At 43.4% G+C, this 16200-nt stretch overlaps 1 protein-coding gene across 2 annotated transcripts in view; it reads left to right on the top strand.

Moving 5' to 3' along the window:
• LOC136586775 (acyl-CoA dehydrogenase family member 11-like) overlaps window positions 1-16200 on the top strand; it is a 50331-nt gene that overhangs the window by 12329 nt on the left and 21802 nt on the right. For both annotated transcript variants that reach the window (XM_066584992.1, XM_066584991.1), the window contains 5 exons: window positions 408-546; window positions 3577-3684; window positions 8542-8640; window positions 11848-11914; window positions 14009-14094. In XM_066584992.1, coding sequence (XP_066441089.1) covers window positions 3588-3684; window positions 8542-8640; window positions 11848-11914; window positions 14009-14094 — 349 coding nt within the window. In that variant the 5' untranslated portion in view covers window positions 408-546; window positions 3577-3587. The remainder of the gene's footprint in view (window positions 1-407; window positions 547-3576; window positions 3685-8541; window positions 8641-11847; window positions 11915-14008; window positions 14095-16200) is intronic.

Raw genomic sequence — 16200 nt, 5'->3', positions numbered from 1 at the left:
CACCTTTGAGGTGCTCTCACTAAGTAGAAACGATACCCTTTCTGATTGTAGATACAAACCTGCTGCTACAGATATCCCTGAACTGTTCTAGTTTTGCTCAGTACTCGGGCACAGGTCAGGACGTTTGGATTTTAAAGGAATTGTCTGACAGTACAAAAAATAATCAGCTTTTTGGCTTTTTTTTCTGTGTAGAAATGGCGCCACTCTTGTCCTTGGGCTTGTCTGCTATTCACTTGATTACGGATGAGCTGCAGTACTAGACTTTGCCCATGGGCCAGAGTGCCACTAATTCTGTACTTTTTCAGTCTGTTACCCTGTAGGACCCATTAAATGCTAGAAATGTATGTTACCACAAAAGGTAGAGTAGTAGTAAGAGCAAACCTTTCCTTTCTTTCAATTCTGTCTAGGAACTAGCAAAAGCTGAAGGGTTGTGGAACCTGTTTCTGCCAGCTATCAGTGGTCTTAGCCAGACAGACTATGCCTTCATTGCAGAAGAAACTGGGAAATATTTCTTTGCTCAGGATGTTTTTAATTGCCAAGCACCAGGTATGTGTCTTAGGGTCCTTCACATGGCCATATCCGTATTTCGGCCCATGAATACACATCATACACACGGGCCAGAATACGCTGCTACCTTGCGTTTTTCTGCCCATTAGCAGTCATTTTACTTGCGTAAGTATGCAGCGTATTTGTGCCCGTTAAAAAGGACACACAAAATCGCTTTGATTTAGGGCATACTTTACATCAGTATTTTGTGAGCCAAAACCAGGAGCGGAGAGAAAGTATAATGGAAAGATTAGCATTTCTTACCTATTTTGGACCCGATCCGGGTTTGGGTTCACAAAATATTGATGATAAATACGCCCGTCTGAATAAGCTCTTAGTGTGTAAATACGCAGCAAATATACAGGTTTGTTATTATGCACCTCAATTGATTTCAATGGGCTTTTACGGTAGGTGATACACACCGAGATAGAACATGCTGTGTATTTTTTCACGTGATCGCTCAAGTGAACGAACCCATTGAAATCATTGGGTTCTATTCACTGCGTATTACGCGAGACCTTATAGATACCAGCCGCTACTGGACATCTCAATCAATCGCAGAATGGAAACATGAACTTGCAGGGTTCTGCATGCAGAATTAGGCTCCATAGTGTCTTGACATTACATGAGCTAAGAATAAAAGCTACGAAGATGGGGAGGGAAAGTACCAGATTCAAATATAATGTATGTTTGTGCTGCTGGTACAGAATTTTGTCTATTGACAAAGTATCTAAGTTCAGATAAACTTTGAGCAATGTGTATGGGGACCCTTTTCGGCCGGCACTGTGGATGGGAACCCTTTCTGTCCGGCACCGTGGATGGGAACCCTTTCCGGCCGGCACCGTGGATGGGAACTCTTTCTTGGCCGGCACCGTATATGGGGACCCTTTCTGGCTGGCACCATGGATGGGAACCCTTTCCGGCCGGCACCTAGGATGGGAACACTTTCTTGGCCAGCACCGTATATGGGGACCCTTTCTGGCTGGCACCGTGGATGGGAACTCTTTCTGGCTGGCACCGTGGATGGGAAATCTTTCTTGGCCGGCACCGTATATGGGGACCCTTTCCGTCCGGCACCATGGATGGGAACCCTTTCCACCCAGCACCGTGGATGGGAACTCTTTCTTGGCCGGCACCGTATATGTGGACCCTTTCTGGCTGGCACCGTGGATGGGAACCCTTTCTGGCTGGCACCGTGGATGGGAACCCTTTCTGGCTGGCACCGTGGATGGGAACCCTTTCTGGCCGGCACCGTGGATGGGAACCCTTTCTGGCTGGCACAGCAGCTAAGGATGACTTGATACACTTTATGACAAACAAATCACTTCCATGCAACAGATCACACATAGATAAGTTAACTTTTATTAAATAATCTAAAATCCAAATAACCTCATAATAAATAGCATAAAAAATAATTTTCACAAAAAAAAATGCACCAAAAGGGTCCGACACCAATAGATTTCAGATAGACAATAATGGGTAAAACCATATCATGTGCAGCATAAATCTATCATATCCCTATTTCTCTCTTATACGTGGATGGAGTATTGGCCCTGATAAGAGCGGCCCCGTGCTGGAACCTGTCCCTATTATCACGCTTGTCCTAATAGTAAGGGACAAATACATCCAAAATGCTCTAATATAATTCAGTATCAATGGATGCTAAACTGACCGAGAGAGGCTCTATATAATTAACACACAAACCTACCAGAACCCCAAGTGCCAACCGCTGGCATAGAGAAGTAGGGAGAGCGTCAGGGAAAATCCAAAGATCACAAAAAATTCTGGAAAGAAAAAAACAAGCAAAAAAAGGCAACAAATAGTAAAAATTCCGACACTCAGAAAGGTCCATAGGAGAGCAATGACATATGTAAATAAGGGAAGTCTTCACTAAGGCCCATTTAGACACAACGATTATCGCTCAAAATTCGCTTAAAAGACAGCTTTGGAGCAATAATCGTTGTGTCTAACTGCACTGACATTGTGCAGTTTTCATTATACTGTCGCTCATGGTTGTCTTTCAGGGTGCTAACAATGAGTCTTATCAGGGATTCACAGCCGGATACAGCTGATACTATTGTTTCAGCTGTATCCCACTCCCTGAAGACAGGCGGGGTATGAAGAACAGAGCTGTCCAGCACTATCCTCCATACCCCGCACAGAGTGCCCGGCTGTATAACAGCCGGGCGCTCCATGCAGAAAACAGCTGGATACAGAAGACAAGCGAGGACACCCTGCTTGTCTTCTGCATCCTCTGCACGGAGCGCTCGGCTGTATAACAGCCAGGCACTCGGAGCGGAGAAACAGCTGGATCCAGAAAACAAGCGAGGACACCCCGCTTGTCTTCTGCATCCCCGCACTCGCAGCGCAAGGTGATCGCTCATCTTGCACTGTAAATGACACAACAGGTTACCACGGGAGGTGGGGAGTTCTCCTTCAATGGAAATGTTTAAACAGAGGCTGGACAAATATCTGTCTGGGATGATTTAGTGAATTCTGCACTGAGCGGGGGGTCGGACCTGATTACCCTGGAGGACATCTTTTGAGCAATAATCGTTGTGTCTAAATGGGCCTTTACTTGGGAGGGCGGTCTAATGTATAATACACCCCTCTGATAGGATTTCCAAAGGTACATGAACAACCAGTAGAGCCAGAGATTCCAATATGAAATATTTAATGCTGCCCAAATGGCATGTAATATGGCAAGTAAAACGTAATAGTCCATTTACAGTTAATGATACATATTGAACGTGTTTCAGGGCCCACCCCCCTTTTCAAGCTACCTTTGGGAATCCTATTAGGGCAGTCTATTATACATTAGATGTCATTAGTATCTGTCCTACAGCAGATCAGGCAATTCATTATGGCTTCCTTTATACACTGCAGCCACTACACTGATGTGAACAGAGTCTGAGAACGTGGAGGTATTGCAGAAAGTAAAATAGTTTCTGATCAGTTACTATTAAAGCAAATTTGGCTTTTAATATATCCCTTCTCTAATGTGGTAAAGTACATGAATTCTATTTGCAGACGCTGGTAACATGGAGGTGCTGCACATGTATGGCACAGAGGCGCAAAAGAAACAATGGCTGGAGCCTCTACTTGCAGGCGAAATCGGGTCTTGCTTCTGCATGACGGGTGAGGATCCTAGCGGATAACTATCTGAAGTGTTATTAAACAATATCTTTGCATATTGTAAATAAGAAATGTCCAATCAGCACATTCTAAACCCAGAATATGTTGGCTTTACGGAGGTGAGTGGAGGTAGGTAGGCACCATTTATCTCTCCTAGTAGAAGAAAGCTGGTAAAGGATGCTTCTGCTAGAACACTTCCTCCTTTTTGGCCTTTGCCACAAGCGAAGGAAGTTAACCCCTTTCAGTCCAGTGTCGGACATCGTCCGACAATAAGATTTCCCTGCATAGAACCCATGTCAGGCGGGGTCCGACACATGTTTCTTATACTATGCAGGACAGCTCTCCAATGTCAATGTCCATCGGAACGCTGTCCTGCATACTGTAACATACATATAAGAAACAACCTCCAAAATCAGAGAGCTGTCCTGCATAGTGTTAGAAAAATGTGCTATACACATTTTGTGCATAATTATGTGCATGTTATAGGATGTCTTTGTATGGCACTGTATTACAGATCTATCTATCTATCTATTACAGGTCTATCTATCTCCTATCTATCTTTCTATCTATCTATCTATCTATCTATCCATCTATCTCCTATCTATCTATCTATTTCCTATCTATCTATCTATCTATCTATCTATCTATCTATCTATCTATCTATCTATCTATCTATTTATCTCATATCTATCTATCTATCTATCTATTTATCTATCTATCTATCTAACACTAGAGAAATTAGAAATGAAATAAGTCTTATTATATAAATGCATGTTATGTCACTATAGTTATAATTACAGGATTATTACAGATGATCTTCCTGATGTGGAACACTCATAACTCACATTTAATTTAAAAAAAAAATTGCCAATAAAATTGTGTTTCTGTTGACTAATTCCAAGTAATCAACAATGTGCTTTCCCACCCAAAAATGAATCACATTTGCTGACAACACAAAGCTAGGAAAGATAGCTAAAACTAGAGAACAGAGTGAGAGGATTCAAAAAGATCTAGAAAAGCTTGAACTGTGGGCGACGTCTAACAGAATGGTATTTAACAAGGAGAAATGCAAAGTCCTACATCTGGGCGAGAAAAATAAAAAAAAGAACATACAGAATGGGAAGAATTGGGCTAAGCAGCAGCACATGTGAAAAAGACTTGGGCATACTAATAGATCATAGACTGAACATGAGTCAACAATGTGATGCAACAGAAAAAAGGCAAAAATAATTCTGGGATGTATTAAGAGAAGCATAGAGTTTAGATCATGTGAGGTCATTATCCCCCTCTATTCTTCCTTAGTCAGACCTTATCTGGAATAACTGTTTCCAGTTCTGGGCAGATTAGATATTAGACAGTGAGGGGGATCAATGATTCGCTTGCGGGACTCAAATCGTGGCATGCCACGATTCTCCACGGTGAGCCTATCTGTTAGATAGGCTCACCCCTGAGACCTCTCAGTATTCCCCCCGTGTCCCCCACAGTGGAATATCCCTGCCGATATTCCGTCATGGCCGTGCACAGGGGGCCTATATATTCACTTGTATTTACCAACATTTGTACTTTTGCTTTGCAAAGGGATTTACTGAAAGAGAAATCCAATAGCTGCACTCACCACTAGGGGGCATTCATTATTAGACTGAGCCGCGGTGACAGAGAACTTTATATTTTTACCTTTTCCCATCTTCTGAGCAGTACCTTTTCCCTCCACGGATGGTGCCAGCGCAGTCCTATTCCTTGTTTTGTAGTGTTCTAGTATACATAGTGGATGGAAAAAGGAAAAAAGTTACGCAGAGAAACATTTAGGTTGAACTTACAGTCTTTGGGCTCGGTCACGCGGCCGTGTGTGTAAACCGGTAGCGGTCTGTATGAGCCGGCACAGACCGTGTATGGCTACGAGTGTACTGCGCATGCCCACGTATCACAAGCACACGGTCATGCGCAGAGTGACTTTTGTCTTTCTTTAAAAATTCCCTGCTCTGTTTCATAGCGGAGTTGTGTACGAGTCGTGACCCATACACACACATGCTACCCATAGGAGAGAATAGGGCTCACGCTGTATGGTTAGTGGAGAAATAGTGCATGCTGGGATCTTTTTCATGTGCATATCTACAGACAGTGTTTACACACTAATGCGAATAGATCAATAAAAGTCTATATGCTTTCATTGACCCCATTTATCATGTGTCACACAGCAGTGCATTGTGCGTAATACGCGCTGATATCACAGTCATGCGAATGAGCCCTTTTTGCAAGGAGAAAATTATAGCTATGACTTGTATATTATTTTTGAATTGGGGTGTATTTACACGGGCGAGGGCAATTTTGGTCAGTAAGAAACAGACAATTTTCATGCATTTTGCGTTTTTCTCTGCTCTGCACTTCCTGGTTCTTTCTTTCATGTGGTCCTCATAATAGTCTGTGTTAAATATGCACATGCAAATCGTATGGCTTATGATTATGATGCATTTTCAATGCTCCCATTAATAATTATGGACGATTCTTAAAGAAGAATCGTACAAAATAGGAAATACAGTAATTTGTGTGACAGATGCCGTCTATCACCATAGACTCACATGTTAAAAGTTGCTGTTAGCCGTTTAGTCATTTGCGACCCTCGGCGACACTAAAGGTGAGCTTCCTTCATGTTTTTCAGTTTTGCATGGCTTCTTTCAGTTGTGTGATATCCATGACAGTTTTAGGTTTGACAGTATGAGCCATCATGTCTGTTGGTGCCACGTGTTCTTTTGCCACTGATCTGTCCAAGCATTATAGATTTTTCTGGCGACTCTGCTCGCATTATATGGCCAAAATACGTAAGCTAGAGCCCGGTCATCTCGCCCTCCGTGAGCCTGAGCCCGATCATCTCGCCCTCCGTGAGCCTGAGCCCGGTCATCTCGCCCTCCGTGAGCCTGAGCCCGGTCATCTCACCCTCCGTGAGCCTGAGCCCGGTCATCTCGCCCTCCGTGAGCCTGAGCCCGGTCATCTCGCCCTCCGTGAGCCTGAGCCCGGTCATCTCGCCCTCCGTGAGCCTGAGCCCGGTCATCTCGCCCTCCGTGAGCCTGAGCCCGGTCATCTCGCCCTCCGTGAGCCTGAGCCCGGTCATCTCGCCCTCCGTGAGCCTGAGCCCGGTCATCTCGCCCTCCGTGAGCCTGAGCCCGGTCATCTCGCCCTCCGTGAGCCTGAGCCCGGTCATCTCGCCCTCCGTGAGCCTGAGCCCGGTCATCTCGCCCTCCGTGAGCCTGAGCCCGGTCATCTTGCCCTCCGTGAGCCTGAGCATGGTCATCTTGCCCTCTGTGAGCCTGAGCATGGTCATCTTGCCCTCCGTGAGCCTGAGCCCGGTCATCTTGCCCTCCGTGAGCCTGAGCACGGTCATCTTGCCCTCCGTGAGCCTGAGCCCGGTCATCTTGCCCTCCGTGAGCCTGAGCCCAGTCATCTTGCCCTTCGTGAGCCTGAGCCCGTTCATCTTGCCCTCCGTGAGCCTGAGCCCGGTCATCTTGCCCTCCGTGAGCACGGTCATCTTGCCCTCTGTGAGCCTGAGCCCGGTCATCTTGCCCTCCGTGAGCCTGAGCCTGGTCATCTTGCCCTCCATGAGCCTGAGCCCGGTCATCTTGCCCTCCATGAGCCTGAGCCCGGTCATCTTGCCCTCCGTGAGCCTGAGCCGGTCATCTTGCCCTCCATGAGCCTGAGACCAGTCATCTTGCCCTCCATGAGCCTGAGCCCGGTCATCTTGCCCTCCAGTGATATATCGGGTCTTGTACGATTCAGGACTTCTCTGTTTGTTACTCTCGCCATCCAGGGTATATGCAGCAGCTTTCGCCAGCACCACAGCTCAAAAGCATCAACCCTCCTCCTATCAGCTGTTTTCGCAGTCCAGCTTTCACATCCATACATGGCTATGGGGGATACGATGGTTTGCACTATCCTGCGTTTAGTTGCTATACTGATATTCCTACTTTTCCAGATTTTGTCCATGTTTAGCATCGCTCTTCGCCCCAATACTATCCTACGTTTTATCTCTGGCATGGATTCTCCAGCCTGGTCAGTTTTTGAACCAAGGAAGATGACGTCTCTCACTCATTCTATGGCCTCGCTGTCGATGCCATAGAATACGTGCGAGACTTCATCTTCCTTGGTTGTTATATAGAGCATTTATATTATACACACACATTTAATTTATCCATTTTTTTTCTTTGCTGGATGGCTGTGACGGAGTCCTTAATGGAATTTAAGCCGAGCTAAGATTGGATATATCTGTATGTTTTTCAAATTATTTTTAATCAAAGCTTATCAAAGTAATTCTCAGACTGCATTAACATATCAAGCCTTAAAGAAACGTTAAAGGAGTTGTCCCACTATATCAACTTACTGCCTATCCTGTATATGGGTATATGAATAATCATGCACAACATCCCCCAATGGAATTGTAGCCACATCCCTAGTTATATTGCAAGGCCCGTTAAAAGGTCAGATATTGACTATCAAGTTGGCCACCATCCCAACAGGGGCTGCCCTGGAGGATTGTTCCCTTACTCATCCACACTGGTTTTTAGTGAGGAGCAACTCCATATAGCCCAGTGGAAAACCATTACCCCGTGGATTCACCTGTCCTGTATATAGGTGACAAGTGATCGCTGGGGATGCATTCCTCTCTATAGGACAGCGCTCAGTTATCTCTGATAGTCTAATAGAGATGAGTGGACCTTTAGTTCTCATGATCAGTGGGGTTCCCAGAGGTGGGACCTTCATTAATCAAGCACTTATCTATTCTGTGGATAGGTGATAAGTTGCTATTATTAAGCAACGCCTTTAACCTTCTTCCATACACTATTAATAACCTACATTATTTTCCCTCTCCAGAGCCTGATGTAGCCTCTAGTGACGCCACCAACATTGAGTGCAGCATCACAAGGGATGGAGATAGCTATATCATCAATGGAAAGAAGTGGTGGAGCACTGGTGAGTAAAACACACAAATAATCTGGGTAAAGCCATGTAAGGTCAGATGTGGATAGCGTGAACTGGTGTCATGCTCAACTTCACTCAGATACTATATATAACAGATCTTTAGAAGAGACTTTGGTAAAATGGTAAGTCTTTAACTTTTTGTTACAAATAAACTGTTTATCTGCAGAACTTTTCTGGATCTGGTTAGTGTCATTGGTGGATGTGTTTTTGCTCTGAAGACTGTTCTGATCTCACCAGCCAAGCCAGAATTCTACAGCACACTGATGAAGAGCATAAAATCCGAAACAGCTATCTGTGTATGGATTTTTGGCTTGGTTTTCAATTCCCAATCTTTGATTTAAAGACTTGTTTAACGAGTCTGACATCGAGTTGAAGGAATGCTGTTTTCCAATAGGTGGCGCTGCAGAGGTATTGTTCCATCTTCCTTATTTGCATATATATTACCCAGAGGAGCATGCATGGCCTTATAAGTCTCTTCACCTTCTAGGGGCTCTCCTTAAGTAGAGACAATACCCCTCCCAATACATATAGTATCAGGTCACCTATTTACTCATGGTAAACAGTAACAGTTTTACTTCCCTTTTCTCCACTAAACCTCAAGCTTGCCATTCATTTATTTAATTCTCTTCTTGGAGAAAGGTCCATAGCTGTTAATGATGACCCGCTCAGTTCCTGGTATATGGAATAAACCTGGCGGGGAATAAACCTCAGTACTTCCATCCTGTCTCCACCCTGTTATTTGTCTCCTAAATTCAAGATTGGATGTAACTTGTACGGAATTAGTCATTCTGTAATTCCCAAGAAATCTTTCTGCAGATGCCTCTGTGGTGTCATCACACCCTCAGATCAAGCTCTAGCTCAGATATGAGCAGCTTCTCCTACACTTGTAGTTTCCCAACTCCAAATATGCTGAGAGTTGCAGTTTTCAACATCCGGAAGACGACCAGTTGGAGATTCCCTTCATGTACACTAATCAATTAGCAGAAACAAGTGACTCTTGGTACGTGATAGATACAGTACATATTACTTACAAAATGTCAGGAATAAATGCCCTCTACAAGTCACAGACACACAAAGTATTAGAGATTCACAGAAAAGTGTACTGTATTTTATGAGTAATGAAAATATTTAAAAACCTAACTGCACCGTATAATATCCCAGACTGTAATATCTAGATGAGCAAGTGGAATACCCGTCCCAAAAAGGGTGACCCTACAATGGAACCTGACCCGCCTCTCTCTATATTTCCCTAACTAAAAAAGAAGAGAGAAGAACAGAGGAGGGGAAGGTGTAAGTCAGGTTCTTTATATAATTTGATTGCTTATAAAATGTAATTTTTAACCAAGAATACAATGAACTTTTTTGCGAACCTTTAAAACTTTTTGTGGCTGTGACTATTTTTCCACCTGTAGGGGTGATTTATTCCTGACATTCTGATTGCTTTTTGTGGTGATAAAAGTGAGTATTTACCTAGAATTATAGATAAATATGTTCAGTTTCCTACCTGAATCTTTAAATGTAGATAAGTGGATGGAGGAAGGTAAATTTTTTTGTGAAAAGGAGTTTTCCCAGATCAATAAGATAGCGCCATCACGTGGTACAGTTTTTAAAGAGTTACATCAGGGATATAAGGAGAAATAAAATCATTCTGGGAAATTAAAAATTACGGTAAAAAAAATGTTCCTAGAGGGCTACGAATTGGCGTACTCCCAGCTAATAGAACAAGGAACCATGAGATGATGATAAAGTGGCTGCAGGAAGCTACTTTGGGTTCTCTTCACTTTATTCACTTACTAATGGAGGAGGAAAAGAAAGCATTTGAAGGGACCAGTAGAAGATTATGAGAAACACTAGCGGTTGCATTACAAACTTAAGGGTGGATTCAGACAAGCATGTTTATGTGCGTACAATTGTGCACACAAAATGCACGCCTATAAGAACCATTGGTTCCCTATGGTGTGTTCATATGTCCGTGTTTTACAGCCGTGCAAATGCACATACCTACAAAACATAGGACATGCGTGCGCCATAGGTCCATGGTGCATGTCCATATTCCCCAGCAGGGAGTCCTCTTGTCACTGAACAGTGTGACAGCACTGTCACAGTGTTCAGTGACATCAGGAGTCCCCGTGGGGAGTAAAGAATCCCCTGCCACAGCTGTGGCAGAGGATCGCGATGTTCTCCCATTGCTTTCAATGGGAATGGTGCTTCTGTAGTCCCATTGAAAGCAATGGCTGCCGGCAAGCCCTGCAGCGATTTTCGGGAAGGGATTTAAATATAAGCCCTTCCCTGAAAAATCATCCATAGAATGTGTTAAAAATAAAAAATATATACTCACCTCTCCTCAGCTGCCGGGGCTCAGGCGCGTCCAGCTCGTCTTCCCCCTGCACTGCTCTGAATCTGTTTCAGCAAGCAGGGATTTAAAATCCCCACCTGCTGAAAGGGCTGAATCTGATTGGAGGAGCACTCAGCCAGTCACAGGCAGCACTCAGCCATTCATTGAATTTAATTTTTTTTCTATGCACAAGAATAATATAGGAAAGCGCATTGGTCACGGACAGATATAGAACCCGCACATTATTGTTGTATCCAGCGCTTGCCTCTTCCTTTCAAAAACACAATCTTTTTAAAAGCATAATTCAGAATAAAGCAGGAACATTGGACAAGTTGCTTATGCATTTCAAACCAAGCATATGGTTCTTACTTATGGCCTCATAGGCTTAGAATGGGTCATCAGAAGAACATTGGTGACACTGGACACTGTCACCGATCAGCTGTTTTTCCGAGTTGCTGTGCTACTGCCTGGAGCCGTTGTGTGATGGAAGTACATAGCCCCATACACTGTGCAGTGGTCCACAGTGGTATTTCAGACTCCCAGACAATTCCTGGCTGTTGCACAATCAATGGACCTATGTATTTCCAGCACACTGCAGCTCTTACGAACTGCTGATCAGCAGAGGTGTTGGGTGTCAGAGCCCCTACCGATCTGCTATTGATGACCTATCCCGAGTACACGTAATCAATAGTTTAATCCTGGAAAATCCATCTAATGTATGCAGTATATAAGAAGGTTGCAATCAGGGGGATGGTTAGTGTTGAGAGGAATACTATTACTAGGCAAGAAACTACCATCAAGTGTGCTGACAGTCATGTTATGTTATTTTGATGTTACTTTCCCTTTTTATCCCTTTTCTACAGGCGCTGGAAACGCCAACAACAAAATAGCTATTGTGATGGGTAAAACAGGAAATGACTCCTCCTCCAGGTACTTACTTGGCTCTGTGTTCACAGGTAGAAAAACATTCTGATGGGGTCCGGAACTTAACAAGTGTTCCGCACTTTATTTGGCCAGATCTCTGGGTAATGGATGGTGCAATAAGTCATTAATATATCCTATTGTTCCAGTTCTCTCTTGATCAGCATTATAATTGAAATGTAACTAATGTGGCATCCAAGGGCCCGAGGAGGAGGGGCGTTCTTCCATTTCATCTTATTTATCTATCTTTCTGTTAAGATGTGATACGTCTGTATATGCAAAATTCTTTTTGACAATATACTATAATTATGTATTTTGATATGGTTTTTTTTTAAAGTTAGAAAACAGATAATGAAAATCCATTAGCGATAACCTGTCATCCTGAACATGTTGTCCAAACTGCAGAGCAGGAGGAGCTGAGTAGATCGATATATGGTTATATGGGGAAAGATTCAGTAGAACTTGTATTTTATTTCATTTTCTGCACATTCTGAGCTTAACAGTCCAATGGGCGGTCCTATCAGTGATTGACAGCTGTGTATGACTGTACATACAGGGTAGCTGTCAATCACTGATAGCTCCGCCCATTGGACTGTTCAGCTCAGAATGAGCAGAGGTTTAAATGAATGAAATACAAGTTATACTGAATCTTTCCCCATAAGCTATACATCAATCTGCTCAGCTCCTCCTGCTATATAACATGATGCAGGCAGATTGGACAGCGTGTTCGAGCTGACAGGATCCCTTTAAGGAATTTGTACAACTTTTTGACTTTATTGCTGAAACATGCTGCATATTATAAGGCATCGGGCACCATGAAAAACAGCCTTTAAACTTCTACAATGTGGGATGTGCTGAAGGGGCACTAAAACCGAGGATGTAAGTCTTCTCTGAACTCACTTTAACTCCCTCCGCAGTAAAGGCTGATTTAGACACACCAATTAGGGCTAGAAATTCCCTTAAAAGCCAACGTATTAGTGATAATCGTTGTGTCTATCTTGCGCCCGTCCTTCAGTTGTCGTTAACGATTCGCTCATCGTTGTCTTTTAGTCCGGTTAAAATCCATCGTTCGTCCGTTTGCTGTTTGTTTGGTCCAAATGACCTTGTTCAGTCGTCCGGCGATTTTAGGGGAGTTTTCAATGCAAACATTACACAGCGATAATACGGCGACTGAAAAGACCGACATTTTCCAATGATTTTCGTTAGGTTAAAAATGTCCATCTTTAAAAGCAAAACCATCGCTCACTTTTATCGTTATAACGAACTTCGAGCGATAATCTATGTGTCTAAATGGGGCTTTAATCTGCCGAGGCCCCATGGACTGTATGCTGACAAGTCATCTAGGAGTCCTGTTAGACTGTTTTCAGAGCTTGGGACTCCAGGGGACGCGTTACAATGTAGCGGACGGGCTGTCTGTGGCTTCACTGCAGTGGAATGACATTAAGTTCAGAGATAGGAATCACATTGGTGGAATCTGTGTCTCAGTAGTAACTTAGGGATGTTTTCATGGTCAAAGATTCTCATTGAGAAGTCTGCCAACTATTTTAATGTCAGTCTTTTGACCCCATCAAATTTAGTGTAGCACCTATCATATAAACATGACTATAATATCAATACCCCTGTTAGTAAAAGGACACCCTTCAGCACCTAAGGGCTCATGCCCACAACCTTGTTTTCACCACGTATCACGCATCCATTGCACGGACGCATGATGCGCAGTGAATGGAGTCAATGGACTTTCACTGATCCATGCACACCGGTGTGTGGACACTGCGTATCAACATGCAAGAGAAATAAATCTTAGCATGCTCTACTCCTCTGTGTTCGTTTGTAGCATGAGCCCTATACAGTCTGACCAGAGCAGGGAATTAAAAAAAAAAATCACACGGTTCATCTCCGTGGGCGTGTGATTCGCGGGCATGTGCAGTGCCATACACAGCCATATGCGGTCTCTGCCGGCAGAGCATATAGCTGCCGAATGTGTAAAACACTGCAGGGAGACCTTACGACCGTCGGCATGTGCCCTAGGACAGATTCAATGCGAACTATATTTATCAATTAAAATATGAAGTTACATCTCACTAAAGCAATATTATTTTTCAGACATAAGATGCACAGTATGATTCTTGTTCCAATGGATACAGAAGGTGTAGAGCTTGTCAGAGGGCTAAAGGTGTTCGGGTTTGAAGGTAATGATGCAACTGATAGAACTTCACACGTCTTTCTGTTGCCATATAGTTAAATCCTTCTGGTCTCTTGTGGGTTTCACTTTATAAATTTAAAAAAATCAGTTTTTTTCCCCATCATTTTGCACCCTGAACCCCATAATGACAAAGTGAAAACAGAAGCTGAAGAACACGTTGTTGAAGCACTGTTGCCAGTGTTTACTGCCTCCAGTCATCTTGGGTATAATGCCACAAAGTTTACCAACCTAGATTTGTGGATTTTCTGCCATTCTCCTCTATAGTTCTTCTCAAGCACTGTCAGGTTGGATGGGGACTGTCTATGGCCAGTAGAGATGAGTGAGTATACTCGCTAAGGCACTTTACTCGAGCGAGTAGTGCCTTAGCCGAGTATCTCCCTGCTCGTCTCTAAAGATTCGGGGGCCGCCGCGGGTGACAGGTGAGTTGAAGCGGGGAGCAGATGGCTAGAAGGCTGGAGGAGTGTTTAAACTAGGGACTGGGGGGAGGGTGAAAAGAGAAACAGAGGGTAGACAGTGTAGATAGTGACCTGTAACTAAGGAATAGGAATGGGGGTCGAGCAAGGTGTAGGGTTAATACAGTTAGAACTGACAGAACAGCTAATAGTACCATAAGTAGCACAATGAATATAAAGAACAACAACCGTATAAATTGTCTGATCCGTAAAGTGGGTGAGCTCGAAGCGAGAATGTCTGATGAAAACTACGATATAGTGGGAATAAAGGAAACGTGGCTTGATGATAAATGCGACAAACCAGACAGAATAGCGGGGGTGCAGGAAAACTTGGGAAATAGTGACCACAGTATAATTAACTTCCAGCTATCAATTAATAAAAAACCTTATCAGGGAGCGACAAAAAAACTAAACTTTAGTGAAGCAAAATTTGATCAGCTGAGAACTACTATCGGTAACATTAATTGGGACAACATCCTCATAAATAACAGTATAGACAACAAATGGGAAAAGTTTAAAAACATCCCAAATACCTCATGTGAGCACTTCATACCCTTTAAAAATAAAAGAACTACAAGTAGAAGGAAACCGATGTGGCTAGACAAGACTGTAAGGGGGGCAATAAATGAAAAAAAAAGTTTAAATTACTAAAACAAGAAGGCAGCCAAGAAGCGCTAAAAACATACAAAGAAAAAAACTAATTATGTAAAGAAAAGATACAAAATTGATAAGGAGGAGGCCAAGAGACTGATTGCCAAAGAGAGCAAAAATAACCCTAAACTATACTTCAATGATATAAACAGTAAAATGATTTGCACTGAAAGCACTGGCCCTTTAGCAAATAATGCAGGAGAAACCATTGAAGATGAAGGGGAGAAAGGCAAATCTATTAAATTGTTTTTTATCAAGTGTATTCATGAATGAAAAAGAAATGTCGCACGAGATACAGGGGAATAAAACAACCCCTCCCCTCCCCACTACATATTGCATTCCTAACACAGGAGGGAGTGCAGAGTTGGTTAAATAGGATTAAAATCGATAAATCGCCGGGTCCAGATGGAAAACACCGAAGGGTTCTAAGGGAACTAAGTGACGTGATAGCTAGACCGCTATTTCTAATCTTTATGGACACTATTGAGACCGGGGTTCTACCACTGGATTGGCGCATGGCCAATGTTGTTCCAATATACAAAAAGGGGTCGAAAAGAGATTCTGGTAACTACAGTCTCATTTCAATAATTGGAAAAATATTCAAGGGGTTTCTGAGAGACGCCATCCTGAAATACCTCAAGGAGAACAACGGAATAACTCCTCATCAGCACGGGTTCATAAGGGGTTCATTCTACGATGAAGTAAGCTCTAGGCTGGACCTGGGAGAGTCTATTGATCTCGTATATCTGGATTTCTCTAAAGCCTTTGACACCGTGCTGCATAATGGGCTGATATATAAAATAAGACAGATCGGACTGGGCGAAAACATGTGTAGCTGGGTAAAGAACTGATAGAAAGCAGAGGGTGGTAATAAATGGTTCGTACTCTGATTGGGCCACCATTGTTAGTGGGGGGCCACAGGGTTCAGTATTAAGACCCATTCTGTTCAATATATTTATCAATGACCTGATAGAGGGGCTGCACAGTAA

Source organism: Eleutherodactylus coqui, chromosome 12 (assembly GCF_035609145.1).
Source record: "Eleutherodactylus coqui strain aEleCoq1 chromosome 12, aEleCoq1.hap1, whole genome shotgun sequence".
Lineage (NCBI taxonomy): Eukaryota > Metazoa > Chordata > Amphibia > Anura > Eleutherodactylidae > Eleutherodactylus > Eleutherodactylus coqui.
This window is presented reverse-complemented; position numbering and strand designations above follow the sequence as displayed.